The 27,923-nt window shown below is 46.3% G+C and overlaps 1 protein-coding gene and 2 long non-coding RNA genes across 6 annotated transcripts; all 3 read right to left on the reverse strand.

Annotated features, from left to right (window-relative positions):
- Positions 1-840: 840 nt before the first annotated feature.
- LOC146753222 (uncharacterized) lies at positions 841-7,120 on the reverse strand. The gene is made up of 7 exons (XR_014940194.1): positions 6,396-7,120; positions 4,626-5,871; positions 3,322-3,480; positions 2,913-3,055; positions 2,186-2,431; positions 1,390-1,526; positions 841-1,141 (listed from the first exon to the last, which is right to left on the reverse strand). It is a non-coding gene; the product is annotated as an uncharacterized LOC146753222 (long non-coding RNA).
- A 10-nt stretch (positions 7,121-7,130) lies between these two features.
- On the reverse strand, positions 7,131-13,551 carry LOC146753223 (uncharacterized). Of its 3 annotated transcripts, none has more exons than XR_014940197.1 (4): positions 12,911-13,547; positions 12,444-12,550; positions 11,871-11,995; positions 7,131-7,474 (listed from the first exon to the last, which is right to left on the reverse strand). It is a non-coding gene; the product is annotated as an uncharacterized LOC146753223 (long non-coding RNA). The 3 variants fall into 3 exon arrangements; XR_014940196.1 differs by having other exon boundaries at positions 11,871-11,998; XR_014940195.1 differs by having other exon boundaries at positions 7,132-7,474; positions 11,871-12,550; positions 12,911-13,551.
- A 4,694-nt stretch (positions 13,552-18,245) lies between these two features.
- On the reverse strand, positions 18,246-27,755 carry LOC146753224 (uncharacterized). 2 transcript variants are annotated; one of them, XM_085530868.1, is made up of 9 exons: positions 27,546-27,755; positions 22,249-22,355; positions 21,086-21,158; positions 20,887-20,958; positions 20,081-20,544; positions 19,816-19,897; positions 19,419-19,545; positions 19,076-19,221; positions 18,246-18,756 (listed from the first exon to the last, which is right to left on the reverse strand). In XM_085530868.1, the coding sequence occupies exons 5-9, from the start codon at positions 20,318-20,320 to the stop codon at positions 18,332-18,334; spliced, it is 1,020 nt and encodes a 339-aa protein (XP_085386994.1). In that variant the 5' UTR covers positions 20,321-20,544; positions 20,887-20,958; positions 21,086-21,158; positions 22,249-22,355; positions 27,546-27,755; the 3' UTR covers positions 18,246-18,331. The 2 variants fall into 2 exon arrangements, with proteins under 2 accessions (XP_085386994.1, XP_085386993.1); XM_085530867.1 differs by lacking the exon at positions 27,546-27,755 and adding an exon at positions 22,465-22,552.
- Between the last annotated feature and the right edge of the window lie 168 nt (positions 27,756-27,923).

A 27,923-nucleotide genomic window follows, 5' to 3' on the forward strand; every position in this document is an offset into this window, starting at 1 on the left:
TTCCTGCTGGGGAGCCCCCTGCATCACTGCTGCCTCTTTTGGTACCGTACCTGCAGATGCTTCAGAGCTCATTAGCATGGACTTCCTTCCTCCCCTCAGCAGCTGCTCCTGCACTCACCTTCATTCCTGCTCAGATACCGGCCGCTTCCAGCACCAGCTGACCTGCAAGACACAGAAAGGAAAGGTGGGAGTCATGCAAACGCAGAAGCCCAAGGCTGCGTCACCACCACGTATGGCAGCCTCGGGAAGTCAGCTGCAACTACATCCTTTGTCAGAATGGAAACAGGAATCGTCAGTTAAGTGTGACCTCTGAACTCATTGCCACCATCAGAAACAGGCACTGAAATCGCTCACTTCACTGCAGCTGGTTACCTCCAAATTCTTTTACTTTTGGGAAAATGCGGACACGGAATTGAAGGACACTAGAAAAGTGACATCTACTTCCCCATAGGTGGTTAAACTTGGAAGCAGGACTTGAGCAAGAAAAGCTTCTCAGCTCAGAATCACAGAATTATCAAGGTTGGAAAAGACCTAGAAGATCATCTGGTCCAACCATTGCCAATACTTCCCGGATAAATCATATTCCATACATCACATCCAAACGTTTCTTGAACACTCCCATTGTCGGTGACTCCACCACCTCCCTGGGCAGTTCATTCCAGTGCCTGACTACCCTTTCTGAGAAGTAATATTTCCTAATGTCCAGCCTGAATCTTCCCTGGCGCAGCTTAAAACCATTCCCTCTAGTTCTATCACTGATTACTCGAGAGAAGAGGCCAACCCCCAGCTCACTACAACCTCCCTTCAGGAAGTTATAGAGAGTTATAAGGTTTCACCTGAGCCTTTTCTTCTCCATGCTGAACAATCCTAGTTCCCTCAGCTGCTCCTCGTAAGTTTTGTGCTCCAGACCACTCACTACCTTCGTAGCTGAAGACGTTCCAGAACTGCAAGGTTTTCTTGCATGGAGGGGCTCAAAACTGAATAGGTCAGACCTCCTTCTCTCCATCATTGCTGTCACGTGGAAGGCTGTCCTTGAAACTGCAGTGACTCATGCATCCTAACTGTACTCCATTGATGGAAGCACACCAGGCATCATCGCTACTTGCCGGTGGGTTCCTGTGCTGGCAAGGGATAGATTCACCTGAAAGAGTAGATACACAGCAGTTAGTGTAAACTTTCACTATCCAAGGAGGCAAAGGCTTGGTGCTGCCTGTCAAGCAGGCTTCAAGCAGCTTGCGAGACTCATTTGGGAAAGACAGGAGTCAACCAAAGATTTCAGGCACGGGCTCGAATGCAAGAATACAGAAAGAAGTACAAGCCCACTGAAAGCATGAATTCTACCTGTGTTGCTGACAAGCAGCTTTTTGAAAGCTGGATTTTCACCCTTACCTGTCAGGACCACGACTTCTGCTTCCCTGGCACTGCTCTGCAGTTGGCATTTGGCCACAGGGGATGGTTTGCCCAGGAATAAGCAGGAACGCCAACTGCCAGCTGGTGATTCCTTCCTCTTTCTGGGAGAACATGGTCTGGAGAGAGAAAACAGCATGTTGTCAGTCGTGGTGCAGGGTGAGTGACAAGCTGCACCGAGCCCTTGATGACAGTTGCCTGCTCCTGGCAATGCCTGGTTTCTGCTGAAACACAGCTTAGAAAAGCCCTCTGTTTCAAAGATTCATTCAGAGATGCTTCCATTCCTACAGCTTAGCCCCCAAAAGTCCTGCTGGCTACATTCCTCTCAACCATTTTGAGCAAGATGCAGAGCATGTGAGCAAAGGCTCAGCAGCAGGAAAGGACAGGAGCTGGCAGGCGTAACTGCTTTCTGAGGAACTGGGCAGCCATAAGGGAAGCTCAAAAGCATCTCTGACTCTTACATTAACACCTCCTCGGCCTCAGCTCACTGCCATCTTTAATTTCTAGTGCCAGCAAGTCTGACCAACAGCTCTTCTTACAGGAGAAGTGCAATTGGTTTCAGTTGCGTGGCCCTGAAATCTGGAAAACCCCAGCGTTTCCAGGTACAGGCAGCACAGACCAAGATAGACACTAGCATGGCTTTCTGCATCTTGTGACTGCCTGCCCAACCAGGAAGGAAATGCACCCTTGTGTGGCTCCTCTGAGCCAGTAGGGCAACTGCTTTTTTAGTTGAGTGCTTGGAGATACAATGGACAAAAAATAAACCAATAGAAATCACCTGAACAATGATGATAGGGGCTGGAAAGGGAATTCCTCTTTCTTTATCTTTCAGATGGAAAATCAATGATTGCGTTGAAGTTCCTCAGTACAGCTGCAGGCCCTTCCTCCACTTGTATCTTGCTGCTCCGTGTTGCAACAGGAGAGCTGCTCTGACCTCTCCTCTCAGCCTGTGCCTCCTGCAGTGTGAGCAGCTTTGTGGATGGAGAGACCCACACAGACTTGGGCCCAAGCAGAGAACTGTGCCCTGCAAGGGAAAAACACAGGTGAGACGGCGGAGGAAGCAACAGCACAGCCATCCCAGTACTGCATATCTCTCAGAATTGCTCATCCGAGCCACTGGAAGTAGAGGAGCTCAAAATAACCGTGTGCTCAGTGGTATGCTCGTGGCAAAGGACACAGCCACAATTAAGAGCAGCTCACTGTATCAAAAACAGGCAAACAAAAATCCTAGAAAAACTAGGGGGAGGGATTCCAGAAAGCTTTGCTGCCACATTTCAATCAAGCTTCACCTGCTGGCAAAAAATCTTAACAGCAGTGATGGTTTTCTCCAAGTAAGGCTTGTGTTTGGACACACTAAGGATCCAGGAATGGGGCACCATATTCTAACCTAAGCCCAGAAGCCTGCTGTCTCCTCGACAGTAATAGAATTTTCAAAGGTCTTGGAGAAGACCTGGATTGGATCAAGGTGCCAGATCAACATCAAGCTAATGGAGGAAGACACTCACCTGCTCACTCTCCCACGACTGGTGTGGATTCGGAGCAGAAGATGACATCTGTGTGGCTGATGAGGAATTCCACCACAGCTGACTGAGTCTGCAGCTCCATGCAGGCAGCTTCAATGGCGCAGGAAGATTGGCTCTGCTGGGATCTGAAGAAAAGGCAGATCTTACAAGTCATTTCCCCAAGGTCATTTCCCCAAGTATGAATTTCTGTAGCCAAAAACTGTCAGGTTGGGCTCTGGAGACTTCCGCAGTGGGCAAACAGCGATGCCACTGACGAAATTATCCTGGATCATCAGGGACACAGCTGTCCCAGCTAAACAAGTGAGTAGAAACTGTCATCTAGAAATTGTGCCCCTTTGGGTTGGGGGAGAGCAGAACTAAGCATCGTGTTGAAATGGAAAAAGAAGTTTACCTTAAGAGGTTTGGAGCCCACTCTATCGCTAAGTTCTTCACGTGCATGTTTATCACCGAGCAGATCCCAGCCAGAGACACCAAGTGTCTTATTAAGTCCCATGGGGACAGTGCACTGGTGGTCAGCACTGAGGCAGACTTGATGACTTCCAAGAGGCATCTGGGGAACACAGAATCACAGAATGACCCGGGTTGGAAGGGACCTCAAGGATCATGAAGCTCCACTCCCTGCCTGGCAGGGCCACCTATCTTCCACATTTACTAGGCTGCCCAGGGCCACATCTAACCTGGCCTTGAACACCTCTACAGATGGGGGATCCACAACGTACCTGGGCAGCCTGTTCCAGGACCTCAGCACTCTCCTAGTAAAGAATCTCCCCCTACCACCCAACGTAAATCTTCCGTCTTTCAAATTAAAACCATTTCCCCTTGTCTTGCTATTATCAGCCCTTTCAAAGAGTTAACACCCCTCCTGATTATACACACAGCCTGTGCCATCAAGGCCAAGCAGTGCAAGCTCTGGGGGGCTTTACAGCCTGATTGCGCAGTGCAGCTCCTCGCAGCAGGCATTTGACTCCAAGTCCCCTTTGCTATTAACCCCATACTATCAATAGCAGGGGAACAGCAAAGGAAAGGGAATTCTCACAACCATTGTGAATAGCTTAAATAAGCACCTCCTGGCACCACCACAAGTGCCATCAAGTGAGAGGCAGGATGTGGCAAAGACATGCCTCATGGGGCTAACAGAAAGAAGACCTCAGAGCTGGGGCAATGCTGCAACCACTAGCCAGGACGCCCAGGGAACAGGTACGTGTCATTTCCAAGACACTGCCCTGAGCTTACCGAGAATTTGGCATAGAGATGCTTAGTCAGCAGAGGGCTCGGGAGCTCCCTGAAATACATCTTGCACAGGGAGCTCATGCTGTGAATGTCTCAGACACTGAGCTCGGGAACCTGCTCTGAATCGAATTCAAGGCTGCAGAGAAGGACACAGAATTGGGCAGAGGGCTTTGGGAAAGATGAAAACAAGTCCAAAGCCACACAAAATACAGTCAAGAAAAGGAAGGACCTCTGCAGAGCCTTCCATATGGTCTCACATCACAGTGAGAAGCAGGAGAGCTCTTGTGGCACAAAGCTTGGGGCAGGAGAAATCAAGGCTGCCTCTAAGATAGTGCTTGCAAAGAGACTTGTGCTCTAGATACCTCATACCTTCAGTGTTCTTCTTTGGACACATCTCAGGATTTCAGTGTCCTTCTTGCAGTGAGGGGCCAAGAACTGAACACAAAACTCAAGGTGAGGACTCACCAGTGCCAAGCATAGGGAGATGATTGATTCCCTGCTCCTGCGGGCTCCAACCTTCTGCATTCCAATTCCAATCTAAACCATTCCTGCTATGGTATTACTTGAATCCTCATTTAAGGCTGGACCTCAACAGGTCAACACATCAGAAATAACACAGTGTGCATCTGGAAGACGTGTCTCAAAGCCCAGAAAATCCAACTCAAAATCAAACTCTACCCTTGGTAGATTTACATCACGCTCTTTTCCTTGTGTGTGAGCAATACTTGCTCTTTTCAGATGGTACTATGAGCATGTGGCATCCCAAACACATAGTTAGCATCCGTCCATATCATTAAGGCTCTTGTCAAGGCAGTTATTTCAGCCTTCTGAGGTGAAGTCCCCACGGCTGATGGTTGTGCTTCCATTCCCTGCTCAGTAGCAGTTACTGCATGTCCTGCCTTACAGCCTCCTTGTCTCACAAAACTGCAGCTGCTGGTAAACCAGGCGTCTTCTGCATCTTCTAAGGGTTCGTCCTTCAGCTCCGACCGACCGGCTGCAATGTGCAGCTTCAGTTGTTTCAAAGCAGTGATGTCATCCTGGTTCTCCACCAGGGGAGTTCTGCTAAGGAAAGATACTGGGCTGGCAATAGTAGTTACAATTATTTCTATATCACCCTGCTCTACCAGGATGGCCTGGTATTTCGGGAATCTTTGGGGTGAGAGCCAATGTCCACCTTTTGCCTCCAATACAGTAAACACTACATGAGATATTAAAACTGGTATTCTTTGGCCCACTGTAGATTTATAGGCTTCCTGAATATTGAGCACCAGTGCACCCTGGCTATCCCTTACTCACTTCAAGCTGTTTGAAGTTTACCATCAGTCCGTAGCTGTGTATCCATGGTCGGCACCCTCCTGTCATTCCTGGCAACGTATGGAGTTCCTTGGCAGTTTGCAGCTCAGGGGTTGAGCAGATGGCTTCTTTCTTGGCAGTCCTTAAGGTTCAAAGTCCAGCTGTCATCTCCTATCCCAAATATGTCACTTGCTGCTGAGTTAGTTGTGCTTTCTGTCAACCAAGAAACTCAGCAAACTCTCAGTCTATTGTACACAGTCCTTTTGTTGCTGTGGCACCCACGTGCTCCAGTAAAGTTCCACCCTAGGATGGAGGATTCCAGGTCTCAGGCTCACGAGTTGACCAGTTCTCAACAATCATTCAGCTGTTCTCACAACCCTGGGTAACACTGTCCAGGTTCACTGAGTCTCTTCTTACTCTGTTAGGGAGAACAGATACACACAAGTACTGGTATGCTATCATGAGGAATTCAGTAGGTTACATTTAATATAGAAGCATGTTGCAATCAAAAGCACGCTTAAATAAAAGCATACCCTTTTCTTTCACTCAAAATAATAGACCAGAAAAAAATAAAAACAGAACCCTCATCATGAATGTTAAAGAAATTATCTACTAGATCTCAATGGGAAGTAGAAGCACATGCTAGATTTAGGAGCACAGCACTTGTCTCATTATCTGAATGCATCTCAAGGCATGATCCTTGTGAAACTGTGAGAACTTCTATCATTAATAGACGAGTACCGTGCCCTGATAGATGGTTAAACTGCTTGCAGTGCACTGTTAGATGTACAGGCTGGTGGCAGCTGTATGTGCTGTGACCAAATAAACCCCACACAGAAATCTTTCAGAATATCAGGACCTACAAGGATTGCATTCATATTTAAAGTAAAAAATTCCTAAGCTACACATGTTCTAGGTTTCCATTTGTTAGATACAACATACCTTTGGAAGTAGGCGCCTGAAAGGGTATGCCTTCTACTTGCTTCTCTGTCTGACTCTTTGAAAAGAGCAGGAGCAGGAAATGCAAAGGGCAGCTCATTTCTTAACGCTGACTCTGCATCAACATTCTCTGTGTTTGCACACTGCTTAGATGCCACTTTTCTTGTCACTGGAGTTGACAGTGTGAATTCCATATCACCCAGTTGAGTATCATGCCTCGAATGGTGCCAGAGATGGAACAAAAGGTTTTCTGATCACAGCCGGAGAAGTTACTGTCAAAGAAATTCTAACAGCTGAGAAGGTCAGACACAATGCTTATAAAAACATCATACACTACTTGTCTATTGAACAAAAGAGTTAAAACCTCTGATTCTTTCCTAGAATAAGTGCGTTTCTTATAGACTCTCAAATGCCATTTTTTATTTGTTCATGTCAATTCCCCATTTACGATTAACCCTCACCAGCTTATCTAAACATAACTATGAATTATCACTTGGTTTGGCTGCAAAATTTCAATCACTTCACTGTGGATTTTCTTGTCCAACACAGTAAGACTGAACTTCTTTCGGTACCTTTAAAGGTCTGTGTACCTTTAGCCTAACTCCAGAATCTTATGAACTGTGCCTCATCGCTTCCCATTGTGTTTTAAAATCCTCACTGACTCCTTTACTTCTTCCCTTGCTTGCTGTTTCTGTGCAAACCAAACACTGGAGTTAGGGATCACGTCAAACCAACCATGGCCTACAGGTAGAAGGCAACAAAATTTATGCTTAACATACTTCTTTGCTCTATCTGTATCTCCCTTTGGTCAAGGTCCACTAGATACTTAAATATGGAGTAAGCACTAGATACAATGAGAAGCAGATTTCTAGATTAAGAGCTGTATTTTTTCTGTAAGAAACTAGCACTACATCTTCACACACCTGCTTTGTTTTCTGAGTATTTAGATCGAGCGGAGATTCTTCAAACACTGAAGCTACATCAGAAAATTCCATGGATCCAAACGCATCTGGCACATGGCTGCAGTCTGGCACATCTTCATATGCCAGAGCCTTTTCAGACTGAAATGTTCCATTGAGATTCTTTTGCAGAATTAAAAGGAAGATTTCATCAGAAGATTTCATCACTAACATCTAAATAAGATTGCTTTGCAAGTTCCAAACTATGGCTAACAGCTAATGGAAGCCAATAGGCCAGCAGCACCAACTTTTATATTATGTTCTTAATACTGTAATTGTGGGTTTGACATTCATATCAAGAGCAGAAGGGAAATTACTCTTAGAGCTCAAGTCATCTTTCACAGCCTGTGTCAACAAGAGCAGCACCTCATAGCCTTTGGTTTGATGACCCAGACCACAAGGCAGCTAATGATTTTACACAGAAATCCAGAGTTCAAGTCATTGTTTACTTTAGGGCTGCAATTCTACTGAAAGCCTTCAATTTCATCACACTGAATTATCACTGGCACAACACATAACTCCACGTTACATATGTGATCACAAGCAACCTGGCAACTTCAGACAATTCCAAAGCACTCCACGTGTACTTGGCTACTAAAGTACAGAGAAAGGAATTAACATCAGAAATAGCTGCAGTCAAAACCATCTAAGAATCCAAGTCTCCAGGAAACAAGGAAAGCAAATCCTCTCCAGGACTGTGTTCTAAAAGGAAACAGATCAGAAAGGTGAGTTCTTCCCCCCTTTGACCACCCACTCATGTAACGTCCATGTCATTTCTAAGTATGCTGCCCAGACCAAGACTGAGGATGCTTGAGAAGAAGACCTTCCCTGCTAAGCCAAACAGAACAAGTAAGGTACCAAAATATGTAGAGCCAAACGAGGAAAGGTGCTCTAAGAAGGTAAGCATCACAAGAGACCAACAGGAATGCTTACACAATCCAAACAATGCACAGTTTCTGTTCCACAAGCTGCCAAGAGGAATGTGTGCAGTACTCACAGCGCACCATGTACATTGCTTACTGCAGTCAAACTACTTCGTAGGACCAGCCCAACTTACTAACACATTTTAATGAGCAGTCCGAACTGTCTGGATCAGCACGGTTCACTTGGAAGGGACCTTCATAGATAAACCTGAAGAGGTGTGGCGACTGCACTATCTAAACCTTAAAGCATATAGGACCTTAAAGCATAAGCTTAAAGCATAGAAGCATGACCAGCAGGTCGAGGGAGGTGGTGCTGCCCCTCCACACTCCTCTCATTGAAACCCCATCTGGAGCACTGCATGCAGTTCTGGAGCCCTCAACACAAGAAGGACTTGGAGATGTTCAGGCAGGTCCAGAGGAGGGCCATGAAGGTGATCAGAGAGGGCTGAAAGCACCTCTGCTATGTGCACAGGCTGAGAGAGATGGGGCTCTTCAGCCTGGAGAAGACTCCAAGGAGAACTTAGAGTGGCCTTCCAGTATCTGAAGAGGGCCTACAGGGAAGGCTGGGGAGGGACTTTTTATAAGGGCAGGTAGCAACAGAATGAGGGGAAATGGCATTACATGGGAAGAAGGTAGATTAGGATTGGATATTAGGAAGAAATGCTTTACTGTGGGTGTGGTGAGACACTGGAGCAGGTTGCCCAGCAAGGCTCCAATATGATTGCTTTGCAAGTTCCAAACTATGGCTAACAGCTAATGGAAGTCACAGAATCACAGAATCGTAGGGGTTGGAAGGGACCTCTAGAGATCATCGAGTCCAACCCCTCTGCCCAAGCAGGCTCCCTACACCATGTCACACAGGTAGGTGTCCAGGCGGGTCTTAAATATCTCCAGAGAAGGAGACTCCACCACCTCCCTGGGCAGCCTGTTCCAGTGCTCCGTCACCCTCACTGTAAAGAAGTTCTTCCGCACATTTGTGCGGAACTTCCTATGCTGTACTTTCATCCCATTACCCCTAGTCCTATCCCCACGCACTACTGAAAAGAGACCAGACTCACCACTATGGCTCCCACACCTCAGGTATTTATAAACCTGGATCAAGTCCCCTCTCAGCCTTCTTTTCTCAAGGCTAAACAGACGCAGTTCCCTAAGTCTCTCCTCATTGGGGAGATGCTCCAGGCCCTTCACCATCTTAGTGGCCCTCCGCTGGACTCTTTCCAAGAGATCCCTGTCTTTTTGTACTGGGAAGCCCAGAACTGGAAACAATATTCCAGATGAGGCCTCACCACGGCAGAGTAGAGGGGGAGGATCACCTCCTTCGACCTGCTGGACACGCTCTTTTTAATACACCCCAGTATGCCATTGGCTTTTTTGGCTACAAGGGCACACTGCTGGCTCATGGTTAATCTGTTGTCCACCAGGACGCCCAGGTCCCTCTCAGCAGAGCTCCTCTCCAGCAGCTCTTCCCCCAGCCTGTACTGGTGCATGCAATTATTTCTACCCAGGTGCAAGACTCTACACTTGCTTTTGTTAAACCTCATCCGGTTTCTTACTGCCCAGTCCTCAGTCCAGCAGAAAAAACTTTTATATTATGTTCTTAATATTCTAATTGTGGATTTGACGTTCATATCAAGAGCAGAAGGGAAATTACTCTTAGAGCTCAAGTCATCTTTCACAGCCTGTGTCAACAAGAGCAGCACCTCATAGCCTTTGGTTTGAAGAGCCGGACCACAAGCTAGGTAATGATTTTACACAGAATTCCAGAGTTCATGTCATTGTTTATGTTAGGGCTGCAATTCTACTGAAAGCCTTCCAGTTCATCATACTTCATTATCAATGGCACCACAGATACCTCACAAAGAAGCATTATGACATCACAAAGGGGCATTATGATGTCAGAAAGGGCATTATGACATCACAAAGGAGCATTATGACATCACAAAGGGGCATTATGACGTCACAAAGGAGCATTATGACATCGCAAAGAAGCATTATGACATCACAAAGGGGCATTATGACGTCAGAAAGGGCATTATGACATCACAAAGGAGCATTATGACATAACAAAGGAGCATTATGACATCACAAAGGAGCATTATGACATCACAAAGGAGCATTGTGACATCACAAAGGGCATTACGACGTCACAAAGGGCATTACAACGTCACAAAGGGCATTACGTCGTCACAAAGGGCATTATGACGTCACAAAGAAGCATTATGACATCACAATTTGGAATTATGACATCAGAAAGGCTCATTATGACATCAGAAAGGGGCATTATGACGTCAGAAAGGGCTGTTATGACGTCAGAAAGGGGTGTTATGACATCACAAAGGGGTGTTATGACGTCACAAAGGGGCATTATCACGTCACCATGGGGCATTATCACGTCACAAAGGGGCATTATGATGTCTCAAATGGCATTATGATGTCACAAAGGGCATTATGACGTCACAAAGGGGCATTAAGACTAAGAGTAAAGGTTGGAACAGCTTGTAGAATAGACCAATCTTCATCACTTCATCCTCCCATAAGAAAAGAGCAGCTGTAAAAAAGGACACAACTTGCAGGCTTCTACCTCCTTACCTTTCACTTCTAGAATTCTAAAACTAACTGAGAAGTATTAATACGCTGAGTATGGCCTAAGTAAGGCATATTTTCTATTCATTCTACTCCCAATCTCTTGGCCTCTTCATCTTGTACAACACTTTGCCACAGAACTGGGCAGTTCTGGGACACACAGCAGCAGAGGGGATTGTCTTAATCACCTTCCTCCCTATCTCTTTCTCTGCTCTTCAGAACATCCCATGCCTGCTTTCAGCTTCTGCTCACTGACACAGATCAGGTGATGAGGTGCGCAAAGATGAACAAAATCTATATAGAAGTTCCTTAGTAAAAATATTCCACAGCCACATTTTCACCTCGCTACCACTACATTAAAAAGGAGAATCCAATTAGTGGTGTGGGTCATTGATGTTGTTCCAGGGGGAACTGTGGCTGTTCCATGCCCACAGGGTAGAAGACAGACAGTCTTCCTCTAAGCCACATAAACAGCTGCTTAGTGCTCCCAAAGCGAATATCAGCTCTTCTGTTGAAACAAAGTGTCAAATCTAGGCAAGAAAGAACTCAGGAACTGAAGGAACCAAGAGGGTCCTTGAACACCAGTCCCATGGTTGCAAGTCACTATGCAAACATATTGAACCCAAAAGAACATCTGTCCTGCAGGCAACCAAAACCTGAGTTCCTTTTACTTAAGACCCACTGTGAAACATCAAAACACATAAACATGTGATAGTCAAACCACTGGCTGCCTTTTCATGACACAGAACAGTACTCCTGGCTTCCTGATGGAAGGTTGGGAACATGCAGCCAAAGGGACAGGATCAAAGGCCTCCCTGAAATCTAGAAAGATTACATCCTTTTCCTTCATACACTGAGTCGGTGGCCTTATCATAGAACAAGATTTGATGACCAAGACCGGTTGCACACATGCTCCCTCACCGATGTTTAGGCCACCAGACTGTTTACCCGGGCAGAGCTTCAGCACACAGAGGCATTTTGACCAGAACCTTGTGCTGAACTCTAAAACTTACCCCCAGGCTTCCTGACTGTGTGGTACTGGCACGTCCTGTTTGGGATGGAATTCTCAAGGGAATGTGCTTGCCACGAGCCTTCTTAGACTGAAGCAAGAGATAGGTTGCCACAACTGGTCGTAATTCTGCTAGAAAACAAGAGGATGTAGATCTCTTCAGAAACATTGTCAGTACAAAGAAAATTTCTGCATGTCTGCCATATTTTCCCCTTGATGTGCAACCTTCACGTCTGATCACATTAGGGTAGTTTCAGGCCTCAGCTGATTCACACAATATGTCTGAGATAAAGAAGCAGACTATTCTCATTTTTGCTTGAAAGTTAGTGTATTGTACAATTGCTGGAAGTGAAAACTAAAGCTGGTGCCAGAATCTCTCTACTGAAGTGAATGGCAAAGCTCCTACTAATTCAGTTTGTACAGCATTTCAGCTGGACTCCCATTTCTGGGGGCAAGTTCCAGCCCAGCTCCAAGGAGCATCGACATTCAGCTGGATTTTCAGCAGCTTTTTGACTACTATGAGAACCGTGGGTACAATGCTTGACAGACTCAGTGTAGTATAATAAGCTTGAATTACTTATCAGGCATTAGAAGTCCTTTGAGTTAAGACTGTGAAAATATCACAGACGTGAACGGAAGAACGTTTTTCCCTTGTAGGTCGATTGTTCTCTTTATTCCCTGTACCTAAAAAAGAAGTAACAGTGACTCCACAAACGATCTCGCCTAGATTAAAACTTATATTTTATATCTAGTCTTACTAAGGTTATATGGAAATCTTAACAATCCTTCAAATTCTACCACTTTCTATTTAATAGAAAGACAACTCAATTGCAAGAGACAACTTTCAGATTCAGTTTAATGCCAGAGTACCCATCATGTTTTAAATCTCTTCTACACCTTGGAATGTCATTATTGACATTTATACAGCATCTCTAGCAGCACTCAGTTCAGCTTTTCCCATTTATTTTCAAAAGTTACTGGAATTAATTCATTTTCTGAAGTATTTGTGAACTGTAATTCCCCAAATTTGCCTGGTTGTCCTACCTGACGTGTTGATATTTTCCACCTATTAGTGAAATATTTCAAAGCAGGGAGTTAAGCCAGCATGTGACATCTGCTGTTCATCCATCAGTTTCTGTTTTGAGTCTGCCTGGACTTCCAGAGATTCATAAGGATTTCAGCATGGTAGAATATAACAGAAAGGCTGAGAAAACACAATTAAAGGAGAAAAAAGGAATAAATGTGAACTTCAGAAATGTAGTTATTAGGTAGACTATGAAGTTCTGCAGTGGTACCTTACCTCTGAAAGGTGTGAAATATTTCATGTTTGAGAATAAGTGAGTGTTAGAGTCTGTTCATACAGTAAGGTTATTTACTGTAGTAGCGGGCTTAAATACAGAGAATTACTGACATACGTTTATTACGTCTGACGTTAATGCTGATCTACTCTCTCTTCTCTTGTTGTGAAACACAGAAAGCTGTTACACAGTCTTCATCAAGGTGTCCCAGCTGCAAGAATAAGACCTATACTGAGGAAACAGCTTTCGAGTCATCTCACAGCCCAATCTCACCGTGGTAGTGTTCTGCTGTGCAGCAGTCAATAATTAGCCATGATTTCAGATTCTTTTTTAAATAGTTAGAGTTATGGCTACTTATTACAAGGAGAAAACACAAAGACTCATCCAAATTCAGCAACTAGTCCCTCTGTGGCAACAGGTCCTGAGTTCTGAATTCAAGTACAAAAGCCTGTCAGCAGATGAGACCTTTTACTAGAGCAGAAGTGACGCTTCTATCTCTTCTTGATTCCTAGTTCCATGGCGTGCACAGCATGCTGTGCTGCATGCACAGCACAGCTGTTCTTCAGAGCAACAGTGGCACCCAGTGACCAACAGCAGCCATTGTCTGCAAATACACAGCAACTTCCCAGGATCTGCAGCAACAATCTCCCCACACACTCCACTGCACACAGACACTATGACCCTGAATAGACTCAAGCAGCAGACTTAAAACAAGTCAGAGTTTTAGATTCCAGGATATTTCAGGACCTATCATGTGTGAATTTCAGTTACACAACAGTGCCTCGGTGCCCGCGTTTCAAGCAACTTTCAGATTACGGCCACATAAAATAAAAACAAATTCAGTGCAGAAATAGCAAGCCTGTACCTTAATACCCATGAGATTATCCATTTTTTACTGCATTCTGATTAAGTTCTAAAACTTGCTCATCCCAGTTCACCAGTTCAAGCAACGCAGTTCTGAGATCCTGTGTATGTTAGGCAGATAGAATTGAGCAGTGCAGAAATAATCTCTGACAGCTTTAAGAGCTCCGTTCTGCTTACAAACTCGCAGTCCAAAACTATTCAGTTTTAAGGAAATGAACACCTGAAGCAGTTGGATCATCTGCCATTTGCCGCATTATGCTTCTTGGCATCATGATTAGCACAAAGGGTTTTCTGCTGTCCTGCAGAGATGGACAAAGTCCTGCTTACAAATGGACCAAGTTTCAGTGTACAGCAGAGTTTGTACCAGGCTAAAAAGCCACGACATTCAGTTCATGTGCTCAGGTTGTTATGCACTCAGAAAGGAAACAGAACTAACTGTTGGATTCTGAAGGCAATCTGTGGGGTCCTACATTACCTCCTGATTCTGGAAGAGGAAATTCTAATAGCAAATGCAGAACTTTGCTCTTCGTAGACATGAGAAGAGCTGGCATTTAGGAACATTCATTTCTGGGAAATCAAATAAGCAGGAAAATACTTCTCCTTAAAGTCTGTATGCTATCATGGTATACAATCAGGCTACAGTGCCACATAGGCCAACCAAGTGCAGAACCAAATCCACGAAATACTGGTAGACAAAGCAGCAAAAACAGGGACAATATTCAGCAGACAGGCCTTTCTACCCACAGCTCAGCATGTTCTGCCATCCAAAAATCAAGCCCCCTTCTCAAGCTCAGCTATTTCCCGTCTCAGTGTATTCTAGCACCACTGATACCCACTGTTATACTTCTGTAGAGTGCCATCATATTGTCATCAACAAAGGAAAAACAGACTGCACAAAAATGATGGATAATTAACAGAGCAAATTGCTCTTTCAAAAACTTAGTAATAGAAAGAGATCTCTGAAGCTGCTGTTCTGTAGAGCCCCAAAGCAGTCGCTTGAGGCAGTTCAGGATTAGCCAGAGACAAACCAGCCAGCTGTGTGAACTGAGACCAATTGCACTTTTCTAGTCTGTGGCCACTGACAGCTTCTGAGAGCTACCAAGCAATGCAACCTAGCAGAATTCAGAAGGGAAACCAAGAGAGCCTACCTGAGCTCCACTGTCTTTAAATGCTCTGTGGAGAGGGAAGGGAAAGAGGGGAAAACAAACACCGCTCTACATCCCTCTGAGCCAATAGACGCTTTGCCCTGGATTAGCTCTGGTGCTGCATAAGCTGGGCTTCCACAGCATGTGTTCAGGCGGTAATCAAGGCCTCCCTGGAAGAACACAAAAAAGAGAGAGAAACGTTTGCTTTAACAGAGTTTATGTCTTCTGGTCATATCACTTCAGAAGCCTCAGAGGCTTCTTCTACTGTGTATATTTTCATTCATCTTAGATTTTGCTTTCATTCAATGTGACCTCACTAAACACTAAACAAATATTGTCTAAGACCATGAGTATCACATAAATGTGCAGATCTCAAGCTGCTCACTTATCTAGTACCCTTGGCATGATGCTTTATTTTCCTCAGCTGATCATCTAGATTGTGCCTGTTGATTGTGCAACAACAGCCTGTTGGTCTCGATTACCTGTGAGAGGCTCTAACTTTGGCCAGGAAAAATCATTTGAGGATAAGTAATTCTCTTGGAATCAGTAAGGCAGTCTTCCCATTCTTTCTTACCAGCACCCATCTTACATGTTAATAAAGGCTTCTGGAAATCAGTTTTAAGATCAAGGAACAATTCAGTTCAAGCATATGTAATCACAGGATCCGTACGTCACGTGCAAACGTCATTTTACTCTATCTCCAATCTCATCCTACATACAGTTCCTTAGAAGGTTCCGTAGGCACACCAACCCCATGCTCCTATTACAGACCCTTGCATAAGACAGGTAATATACCTACAAGATTATCTACAGCTCAGACTATGAAAACAGCTTCAAATTGTCAATCAGCAGATTTTCCCGGTAGATGAGAAAGCAGTCAGGTATGATTTCCACCCATGTGCCCAAGGAAACATCTTTTCTCTTCTCTTATTTCCTGCTGTGGACAGTGGTTCCCTGTCTACTCAAAGCTCGCTCGCTCTCGCTGTCTCAGAGATCTTCACTGACTGCTGGCAAGTTCCCATCTTCCAATATCCCAGGTGGGAAATACTAGCTTGTATCTGTTGGAAAGGACCTGGGGACTAGGAGGACAAGTGGTGAGAGACCACAGGCTGAATGCAAGCCAGCAGTGTGCTCTGACAGAAAAGAAGTACAACAAGATCATCAGCTGCATTAAAAAGCAGCACAACCAGACAAGGACAAGTCATTCCTGCTTCAACACTCACTGGACCACATCTACAATACTGTATCTGGTTTTTGGCCAGGAAGGATAACAACCTGAAAAAAACTCTGTGGATGACCTCCAGCCTGTGCAGGGGGCTGAAGCTCCCACTCAGAGAAGAGAAGATGGGGAGAATGATTTTTCTTCAGAGTGCCTTCCAGTAGCCTTAGATAGAGGGATTTCGTAAGATGCCTAGGAAAATGCTCGTGCTTTAATGATTTGCTTTACTGAGAGATACCAGCAGCTTACAAAATGCCAAGCTCTAACCTATTGGTGAGGAAATATTCAAGCCTTCCAGTACCTAACCTGTGCTTCAAGACTTCAGTGACAGAAAATCCATTGGATGGGGCCAGAGGAATGCATCTCACCCCATACCCTCTGTACAGCCACCATTTGTTTAAAGGATCACTCTTCCTTGAGGCACAAAACTAGAGCAGGTTACACAACAGACTGACACCACAAGGGCTTCTCTCGAGATACAAACTGCAGCAAAGAGCATCACAAAAATGTGAAACCAACACTCAGATCAGATCTGTGTCCCTGCTCCGCTCATTAGGAGCATCATGTTTTACTCCCATTTCAGAGGAAGACACTTCTTCAAGGATAACATAATCCAGCTCAGCTACAGGACACAGTACCAAGTAGCAGTAATTATCTAACATTTCCTGTAGGGAAACAATCCTAAGCACAAGTTATTGTCTGAGTTTCGGCTGGAACTGAATTATTTTCTTCAGTGTCTGATTTAATACTACGTTTTCATTTTAGAGAAACAATGGAGATAGCGCAGTGATGCTTACAGTTGCTGCCAGGCAGCGTTGTACAGAGCCACAGTCAATCTCAGCTGAGAGCCCAAGGAAGTGAGAAGGAACAGAACTAGGACAGCTGACTTAAACTGGCCAAAGGATATTCCATACTATATGACATATTGTGGAAGGAGTTTTGAAGGGGGTAGAACTTCATGTAAATCTCTTCCACTACTAGGAGGCTAACTGGACACTGATTGGTAGGTGGCGAGCAATTGCTTTTGCATTCATCATAACTATTATCCTTTTCTCTATCTCAGTAAATAATTCTATCTCAACACATGAGTTCTACTTTTGTTTTTTTTCCCCCTTCAATTCTCTCCTGCAATCCACTGGAATGGAGTGGAGTACTGTAACTTTCTCTCCCAACAGAAAGTGCGTAATGCTTTAATTAGATGAAGAGGTAATCAGCACCATCAATTTCCAACTGGTTTCAGAAATTCCATTTCAAGTTTATCCAAATGAAACCTGACTTAGAGAACTGACAAGAGCTGTTAATCTATTCTCAGATTAATTCTAGAGTGCTGAGACAGACTGTTAGGCGTGCTGTTTCTGTACAAAGATGACACTTACCCGTTCCAACTGTTTCATGGAATTCCTAGTACTTGAGAATTTCCTCGTAGTCACTGACAGACATCCTGAATGTGCAAGAACTGAAGATCCTCCAAGCACGTGCAATGAGGAAGTGCCAGCAGTGTTCACATCCTACTTAGGACATATTCTTAGAGGCAGAAGGGACACTCGTGGCAGATCCAGCAATGCTCATCTTCTCACCAACGTGCATCCCCCTCTCACCCAGCAACAACAAAACACAGTGCATGAAGCTGGCTTCACTTAGGTTAACAATATGGAACATCCCTCAGGGCTTTGTGCCACAGAGCAGTAGCAGGGCTGGACTACAGCTTGAGGAAGCAGTGGAAGCCTTTCCCTGTATGGTTACAGTGTCCCTGCACGCACCCCACAGCCAGAGCATTGCAAGCTGAGCTGCCTTGATGTTTCTTGCACTCATCCCAATCTCTGCGAATGAAGACTCGGAATGCAGTCAAGGCGTTGATTGAGCACGAGCGTGCCTTTATTCAATAGGAGAAAGGAGGGAATGAAAGGTCTGGGGTAAAGATGGGACTCATCCTCTGATGTTAAGGGGAAAGTGGCTCAGAGCTTGAGCTGCTGCCTGGTGCCTGGGACTGGAGGCCTGACTTCAAGTCCCCCTCCAAGAGGCTCGGCTGCTCTTCAGTAACGCTGTCCTGGTCCTGCTTGGAGGTGTTGCTGTCGAGGCAGTCAGGCTGCGCTTGGGCTGGGCTGTCCTGGAAAGGCACCAGGCCACAGTCCAGGCTTGTAACTGTGGCATCTGGTAGGCTCAGGTCAGGAGCTTCTGGAGGGATAGGATGAATGAGGGCTTCAACAATGATGACATTCTTCTCTGCATAACTGACGTTATATGGAAGGCTTTCATCAGAACTGCAGCATCCTGTGCTTCTCAACAGCTCTTCATTGATGGAATCACTGGATGCATTATCGTAACATGCCCTGCGTCTTGGGGATATACAAGGGCTCGGGTCACCTAGGAAGGAGTAGATGCACAACGGTTAGTGTCGAACGTTCACAAGATGAACCATTAAAGAGGTTCTTGACATTTGGCTATGTAGTGGTGGTGGGCAGAAGCCAATAAGCTTCTAGCAACAGTGTCACTGTCTTGAAAGTGATCCTCATGCAGGCCCAGCTCTTGTGTTGACAAGAGACTCATTTGGGAAAGACAGGGGTCAACCAAAGATGTCAGGCATGGGCTTGAACGCCAGAAGGAGGTACAAGCCCACTGAAAGCATGAATTCTACCTGTGTTGCTGACAAGCAGTGTTTTGAAAGCTGGATTCACACCCTTACCTGCCAGAACCAAGACTTCTGCTTCGGAGGGCTCCCTGGCACTGCTCTGCAGTCGGCGTTTGGCCACAGGGGATGGTTTGCCCAGGCAGAAGCAGGAACGCCAACTGCCAGCTGCTGACTCTGCCCTCTTACTGGGAGAACTCATTCTGCAGAGAAAACAGAGCATGCTGTCAGTCGTGGTGCAGGGCGAGGGAAGAGCTGCACAGAGCCCTTGCCAATTGCTGCCTGTTCCCGGCATTGCCTGCTTTCTGCTGAAACACAGCTTAGAAACACACTCTGTTTCAAACAGCAGAGGATGCTTCCATTCCTACAGCTCAGCCCTCAAGTCGTGTTGGCTAAATACCTCTCAACGATGTCAAGCAAGGACATGGATCCAGAGAATGTCGTTGGTTCCGGCTGCTTTGCTCTCCTGGGGTGGGCCTTCACCAGGGAACGAAGGCGGGTGATGAGTTTGCCCCGTTTCCTTGCCACTGAGCAACAAAACAAAGAAACCAGTTCATTTCAGGCTTGGCTCAGTTGGACGTGGCTGAGTGCAATGCATTCGACAGAGCACGTAACAACAGGAATTACATTCCCAACAAGGACACACAAGAACGGATTTTCCTCATCCCTGGAGGTGCCCAAGGAGCTTAATGCAGTTCTCTTGCTAAGCTTGCTGAACTTGGGCATTTACAACCCCCCTGAAAGCCACATTCTGTCTACATTTTACTAACCCGCGTTGTCAAATGTAAAATACGTACCTGGAATTGGCAAGGAATTCACCAGTGACTCGGGAAGTTTTCCCCTGATGAGTTCCACGCACTCACCAGGGAAAAAACCAACCTGTAATAAGAACAAAAAGACAGGTGGGCATTAGCGCAAGCCCAGAGCCAAAGGGAAGGTCCTCTGACATCGGCACAGGGCAACTGTTTGTGGCAAGAAGCCATCCTGTGCAGGCAGAGCAGCTCCAACTTGAGATTCCCGATTCTGCTGAAGTTGAAATTATAGTCGGAAGCGTGTGCCTACCTCAAAGCCACGCTTGCCTCTCCACCAGGGGCTCATCTCCTTTGGTGGCATATCAACAATGCACACGATGTCTCCAACCTGCAAAAGATGAAACATCAATCCCAGCTTCAGCACAGCTGGCAGGAAAGAACAGCTCAAATAACTGCCTTCTTGTGTGCTGCAGAATATCCTCAAGCTTGACAGCAAACTCCTCCCAACCCAGAACAAGTCTAAGCTGCAACAGAACCTTCGAATCTTCATCTCGCAAGATATACTAAAGGTGTCTGAGACTATTCCTGCTGTGTTCACAGCTTATGCTACTTTCCCATGCATGACAACAAGGAACGCTTGGAACTGCTTACCTCCAGAGAGAGCTCATCCGGCCCCTGGGCGACGTGGCTCTTGATAACATGGCCTGCCGCAATCGCTGGTACGTTAACAGATGAAATAGCACGCACCAGCTGCGGCTCCCGCATGTTATCAGCCTGCAAAACAGAGCACAGGCCGTGGTCAGGAGATGAGGACAAACCAGGAGGATTTCAAGGTGAGGAGCACATCTGCAGAGAAAGCTGCAGCAAATGCGCTCCGTCCTTATCAGGAGCACTTCAGAAGGAGCTGCACGTCTCAACAATCGTTTCTCTTCCTGGCGTGCATTCCCAGGCCATGCAAGGATGCATCTCTCTCTACCCAGACTAATCAGCAATGGCATTGGCGCAGAAAGTTAGCCAGGCCCTTTTTGGCCCATTCTTTCCTGCAGGAGAGTACACCTGCAGCTCCTTCTAATGGCTCAACACGGAAAAAAGAACAGCCAGAGCTTCATACTGTACCTCCGTCGCCACCACCTCGGGCTCACGGCTGATCCCACTGCACGCGACGCCCATAACAGCAAGTGTGAAGAGCTGGAACAGAGCAGAAACACACTTCTGTTTTCTCTATTCACACAGCACAGTATGGACAGACTTCCTCAGAGCTACCCGCGCATACCCTGCGGCAAAACCATGCGGGGGGACAAAACATGGCACGTACCTGGCAGTGAGATCACCTCAAGCTATCTGCAGCAGTTCCTTGTCGCTATGCTCAGATCGAATGAGAGCAAAAGCTGCACCGAGGAAGTGGGCGGAGGGCGAGGAGAGGAGAGAGAAAGAGCAGGTCAGTGAGCAGGGCTAAGACAGTCATGGAATAACACACACAGCACAACCGTCCCATCCACTTGCTGCAAGACATGCTTAGTTTCAGGCTACGTGATGCCTGTCCGCCCAGCAACTTTACGATGCTTCCAAAATTGAGCAAAGAAGACAATGGAAGAAGCACGGGACAGGTGCCACCTTTACAGATACCCCCTTTGGAACGTGTGTACTGAGGGAAAATTACATCTGATGGTCAAGAGTAAGCAATACGGTGCTGTGAGCTCTGACAGCCAGCAGTTCTCAACACCTCACTGCCCACCCGTCCATCCCATGCTGGTTCAGCTTACCTACAAGCTGCTGCACACGACGGTGTGAAGAAAAAGGCAATAAAGTCACTAACTAACTAACTAACTAACTAACTAACTAACTAACTAACTAACGGCACTAACTCACTAACGACTCTAACTAACTAACGACACTAACTAACTAACAACACTAACAACACTAACTAACTAACAATACTAACTAACTAAAAACACTAACTAACTAACGACACTAACTAATTAACGACCCTAAAGGCACAAGAACAACAAGTCAACAACCACTCCGACCACTAGCTCACCCACAAAGGAACACAGAACGCACCGCTCCTCCCCTCATTCCAGCCGCTTATGACATCACCAACGGCCAACAGCCTGGTCCACCATGACCCCCCACAAGGCGGGGAGCCAAGACCACGTGGTCACATCTGATTCCAACACGGCACCACAACATTCCAGGACTCAGTGTGGGCTTGGAATTCTATCCTGGTGTGGCAGCGCAATGGGAGGTGTTAGGGCACAGCTGAAGAGCTGACAGACAACGGACGTTTCCAAAGGAGGGTGCCAGATTAACTCTCAGCATTCTCTTGCGGGGCTCTTAGGAATGCTTCAAACCCATTTTCACTGCCTAGCTCATTTCTAGAAAGTCCAGTTGAGAAATGCTCACTTTGTCTAGAGAACGCCTCTATGCATCATGAATGAAAAATAAAATAAAATGGGCACGCGACCCTATGAAACTTACCTCTCTGCTCTTGCTGTCAGCCAGACACCTCAGATGAGCATGACGTGTCCCTGCTCCTGAATGAAGATTCACCCAAGTCTGTGTTCCTCTCTGCTCCATCTCTGGGTCTAAAAGAAACACAGACAGAGATGATTACAAGATTCTTTGTGCAGACTAAAGACAAGGGTGCACACGAATTCTGTTTAGCAAGAAATACTACAGTCCCAATGGTAGTACTTGAATCCTCCTTTGGGGCTGGAGCTCAACAGGTCAACACATCAGAAATAACACAAAGTGCATCTGGAAGACGTGTCTCAAAGCCCAGAAAATCCAGCATGGGAGGGGGCTGGACAGTGGACCACAAGTGTCCATTTCCATTGCAGCTCCCAGTAGAGAACAGCACCAATCAGCAGGCGTGAATCAATTCATTCACAAGCTGCACAATGACTCTGTTCTTTACATGATAAAGAAACACACAGAGATTCCTGACCAAAAAGTTGGGAGTTAATAACGACCAAAGAGGTTCCTGTTCCTACGCCTCATCCTCTCACCCCAACTCCTGGGTGATGCCCACAGGCTTCAAGTCAGCTCTCAAATCCATTGAACTCCAGTCACAGAACTCCATCAAGAAGGATGTCACACATGTGACACTTACATACATTTTGCATCAGAAACAGTGACGCCAGCAGGAGCAGAGAGGTGACTGTCCCTCTGTACTCAGCACTGGTGAGGCCACAACTCTAATTCTGTGTCCAGTTTGTGGCCCCTCACTGAGAAAAAGACACTGAGGCATTGGAACGTGTTCAAAGAAGGGCAACAAAGCTGGTGAGGGGTCTGGAGCACAATGGGGCCATATGAGGAGAGGCTGCAGGAGATGGGAATGTCCAGCCTGGAGAAGAGATGGCTCAGGGGAGACCTCATTGCTCTCTATAACTTCCTGAAGGGAGGTTGCAGTGAGCTGGGGGTCGGCCTCTTCTCTCATGTCATTACTGATAGAACTAGAGGGAATGTTTTCAAGCTGCGGCAGGAGAGGTTCAGGCTGGACATTAGGAAATATTACTTCTCAGAAAGGGTGGCCAGGCACTGGAATGGACTGCCCAGGGAGGTGGTGGAGTCACCCACCCTGGGGGTGTTCAAGGAACGTCTGCAGAAATCCCTGCTGAAATCCTGACCTCTGCCACAGGTGGCTGAGTGACACAAAAGCTGTGTCCTTGGTTCCCGGCCTTACCTTCACATGCTGTTCATCTTGCTCTGCAGCTCCTGTTCTGAATAGTCTTCTTATATTCCCATGTGATGTACCCTGAAATACATCATTTAGTGAGTCTGAACAAAACATAAGACATTAATTGGAACTGTGAAGAAATGTTTTTTGCACTTTACTTGGAGAATGTTCCATGCTATACCTTCTTTTCTCAATTGTAACACATGATTTTTTATAAAAAGAAACTTAGCAAGTCAGCTTTTCAGTGTGCACATTGATGAAACTTGGTGAAATACAACTTTAGAAAAAGGTAATTTGAAAATTTAAATATTCTTATCAGAATCTCTGCTATTAGTTACCGTTCCAATGTTCTGATTTGATGATGATTCTCTCAGAGCTGTTTTGTCACTCCCCCCCTCAAATGCACTTCAAGTGCTTTAGGAGCATCACTGGAATTTTGAATAAACTTGATATATTTTAGCAAAGCTGCTACAGATGCATGACTGAAGTACTTTGGAAAAATATAATCTTGATTGAACGCTGAACAGTGTTATTTAATTATAATCCAGGTAATTAAATTAATTAAACCATGGAAATCACCTCCCATTCAGTCAGCTCCCACCAGGGAAATCGCTTCCCTGCCAAGCAGATGCAACCAACACAAGCTGCTACATCACTCTAGGGCCCCACTGTGTCTTCCCAAGGGGTCTCCAAAGGCTTCCCTGTTAACTTCTGGGAACCTGGGAACACTTACATGGAAGCCAGTGCCCCCTAATGTGCCCCAGAGGTTTCTCAGGGCCCAGCAATTAGCTCTACAGACATCCAGACATGCCCCAAAGCAAGTATGTGTGCTGTAGGGAGCCCAAGAGACATTCCAGAGTATCCTAGTACTCCTCAGTGCGCTCAAGGGTTCTTCGCCTGTCTCTAAATATGCCCTACTGGGCTTCGTTTTCTCTTCTGGAGCCCTCCTTGGTTATCAGCTTTGCTTTCTCATGCCATTTATCTCACTCCACAGCTTTTGCTCAGAATATTCTTTCTTGCATTCCCACAATCCAACAGAATCACAGAATTGTAGGGGTTGGAAGGGACCTCTAGAGATCATCGAGTCCAACCCCCCTGCCAATGCAGGCTCCCTACACCACGTTGCACAGATAGGTGTTCAGGCGGGTCTTGAATATCTCCAGAGAAGGAGACTCCACCACCTCCCTGGGCAGCCTGTTCCAGTGCTCCGTCACCCTCACCATAAAGAAGTTATAGTGCACATTCATGTGGAACTTCCTATGCAGAAGTTTCAGCCCATTACCCCTAGTCCTGTCCCCACGCACTACTGAAAAGAGACCAGCCGTGCCACTATGGCCCCCACACCTCAGGTATTTATAAACCTGGATCAAATCCCCTCTCAGCACCGCCAACGACAACCCTCTGCACTCTGCCAGTCAGACAGTTCTTGACCCAATTCACTGTACACTCATCTATTCCATGCTTCCTCAGCTTTGTTATAAGGATGTCATGGGGGACAATATCAAAAGCCTTTCTGAAATCAAGGTAGACTACATCTGCCACTCTCCCCCTATCCACCCAGCCAGTGACATCTTCATAAAAGGCCACCAGGTTGGTCAAGCACGACCTCCCCTTGGTGAACCCATGCTGAGTACTCCTGATAACCTGCTTTACTCCCAGTTCTCTGGAGATGGCATCCAGCACAAGCTGTTCCATCACATTCCCTGGGACAGAGGTGAGGCTGACTGGCCTATAGTTACCTGGGTCCTCCTTCTTGCCATTTTTTAAAGACCGGAGTGACACTGGTCATCCTCCAGTCTTCAGACACCTCCCCAGTTTCCAAGGCCTCTGAATGACTACAGAGAGCGGCTCAGCAATGACCTCCACCAGCTCTCTCAGCACCCGTGGATGCACCCCATCAGGTCCCATGGATTTATGGACCTTAATGTTTCCTAGGCACTCACGGACCACCTCTTCCCTGACTAAAGGGAAATCTCCCATTCCCCAGACTCTCTCATTAACCTCCAGGTTCTGGGATTCCTCAGGGAATGCCTTTTCACTAAAGACAGAAGCAAAGAAAGCATACAGTATTTCCGCCTTCTCAGCATCCTCTGTTACCAGAACCCCTTCCTCTGTTACCGACCCCTCCAACCCCCCCTTGTTTTTTATTATCAAACTATTAACATACTACAAAATAATAGCACTAATTACATAAGAAACATCATCATGTCAGCATCCCGACCACCTGCTTTAGAGATTTATCCTTCATTTTGTGTAACACTTCAAACACTGCAAAGAAACAAAGCAAGTGCAGAAACAGGACGCCACTTCTTTCAGGATTTTACAGTCTCATTCATGTCTCACAGATGGAGGCCCTGACAACAAGAGCTGTGTCTGTCCATAACAAGGACTCACGTCTGCAGGTGCAGGGGCAGCTCTCAGAGAAGCCTTCTTCATTTCTGCTTTCTTCTCTTTTTGTCTTTTGTCTGGGAGCTGGTGTCAATCTGCCTGAGGGAAGGGAGGCCCCTTCAGAGGGATCTAGATAAGCTGGATCAACCTCACTGGGCTGAGGTGAATGGGATGAGGTTCAGTGAGGCCAAATGCCAGGTCCTGCACTTTGGCCACAATAACCCCATGCAGCTCTATAGGCTTGGGGCTGAGTGGCTGCAGGGCTGTGCAGAGGAAATGGACCTGGGGGTGTTGGTCGATGCTCAGCTGAACATGAGCCAACAGTGTGCCCTGGTGGCCAAGAAGGCCAACGGCATCCTGGCCTGTATAAGAAATAGTGTGGCCAGCAGGAGCAGAGAGGTAATCATCCCCTTGGACTCAACACTGGGGAGGCTATGCCTCAAGTCTTATGTTCAGTTTTGGGCTCCTTGCTACAAGAAAGTCATTGAGGCACTGGAACTTGTATGTGGAAGTCTGTCCCTTGAGCAGCTCCCATTCATCATCAGCTCCCATTATGAACCCCACTGTGCAAAACAGCAAAACTTCTACTGCAGATGGATGCAGTCACCAAAGCTCAGCCCACTATCCAGGTATCAGCCTTCTCCCTTCTGTTTTCCATCTTAGCCCATAGTTTTGCTCCCAAAAATGGAACTGCACTCCAACAGTCAAAACACAAACTAATACATCACTTTCACTGCTCCTTCCTGCACCCCCAAATTAATGGTTACCTGACATCCCCTACAGCACAGCACCTGCTCACAAGTATCATTCAAACTCTATTCTTTCATACTTCTTGATAGAGGACGGTAAAAACTCCCTTCTGCATGGCACTAAGGACAGTCTGTCCCCATCACATCCCTCTGTGTGCTGAAAGCTGCCATTGGATCTCTTGCAGCCTGCTGGCTGCTGCTCACAAACACAGGGAACTGCACCACACTGATTCTAAAGAGAGAAAGGAAGAAACTCTGGTGGGAATGGGCACCCAAGGATTGCAGAGATGCTCCAGATTGTGACAGAGATGGAATCTCAGAGTGCTGGGACATGATTGATCACTAAGGAAAACACTTGGAAGCACATTCAATCTGCAGAAGCTGTAATTACTTGGCACAGTCAGCTTTCCTATGGCTCAGCTGGAGTAGGAGGGTGCTCTCACACATCTGCTCAGGGGCTTCAGCTGAGACACTTGCACAATGCTGGGACCATTCTGATGGAAACTATGTCTTCAGATATCATGGTTAAATCCATCCAAAATGATCAAGCGGAGCCTTAGCTCTTGAGCAGCACTTCTTCCCCACCCTTCACTACTCCAAGCAGCTCCAACAAACTTCTCAGAAGAAATCCAGGCCAGCACAGACCTGGCAGACCAGAACCAAGTGCAGCTGGTGGGATGGCAGTGCCCACTCCTTGCTTCCACCCTGCTCCAGCAGGTTAAGGAGTCTGAGCCTCACTGGCCTTTGACAGCTCAAGAATTTCAGCACCTCATGCCAACATTTCTCACTAAGATACACCTCAGGCATTGAATTCTCTTCTCACTACCTCCTCCCAGTCCTTCCCTAGGAACAGAAACCATTCAGATTCTACAGCAAACTACAGCATCTGCACTGCAAGAGCACACTGAACCACCTGCAACAATGAAACATGGTTTTGGAGAGTGGGTCTGAAAACACACCTTTAGACAGCTGTCTCCCTGTAGCCAAAAGGAAACCAAGCAGCAAAAGAAGAGTCCAGCCTGAAACATGCCCATGCTACTAGCCCAGGTTTTTCACAGTCAATGCAGAATCCATCCTGCTCTTGAGGTAACAAATGACCAGTGGGTCTCCCCTTGCTCCACCCCTTCTCCTTCAAAGCCAGAAAAAGAAAGAAAAAACAAGCAGAAGAAACCCAGACGTACCTTTCCACACACAAAGCAGAAAGTGGAACAGCAGTTGTCTCCTTCCTGAGACATGGTGGGGAGCATCCCAGAGGAAGCCCAAGTTCTTTGCTTCTCTCCACAGGGACTTCAAGCACTCTTGGCAAGAGCTGCTTTGGTTCTTTCTTCAACTGCTTC

Source organism: Coturnix japonica, unplaced genomic scaffold, assembly GCF_054131305.1.
Source record: "Coturnix japonica strain WE unplaced genomic scaffold, WE-NBRP24 Scf039, whole genome shotgun sequence".
Classification (NCBI taxonomy): Eukaryota; Metazoa; Chordata; class Aves; order Galliformes; family Phasianidae; genus Coturnix; species Coturnix japonica.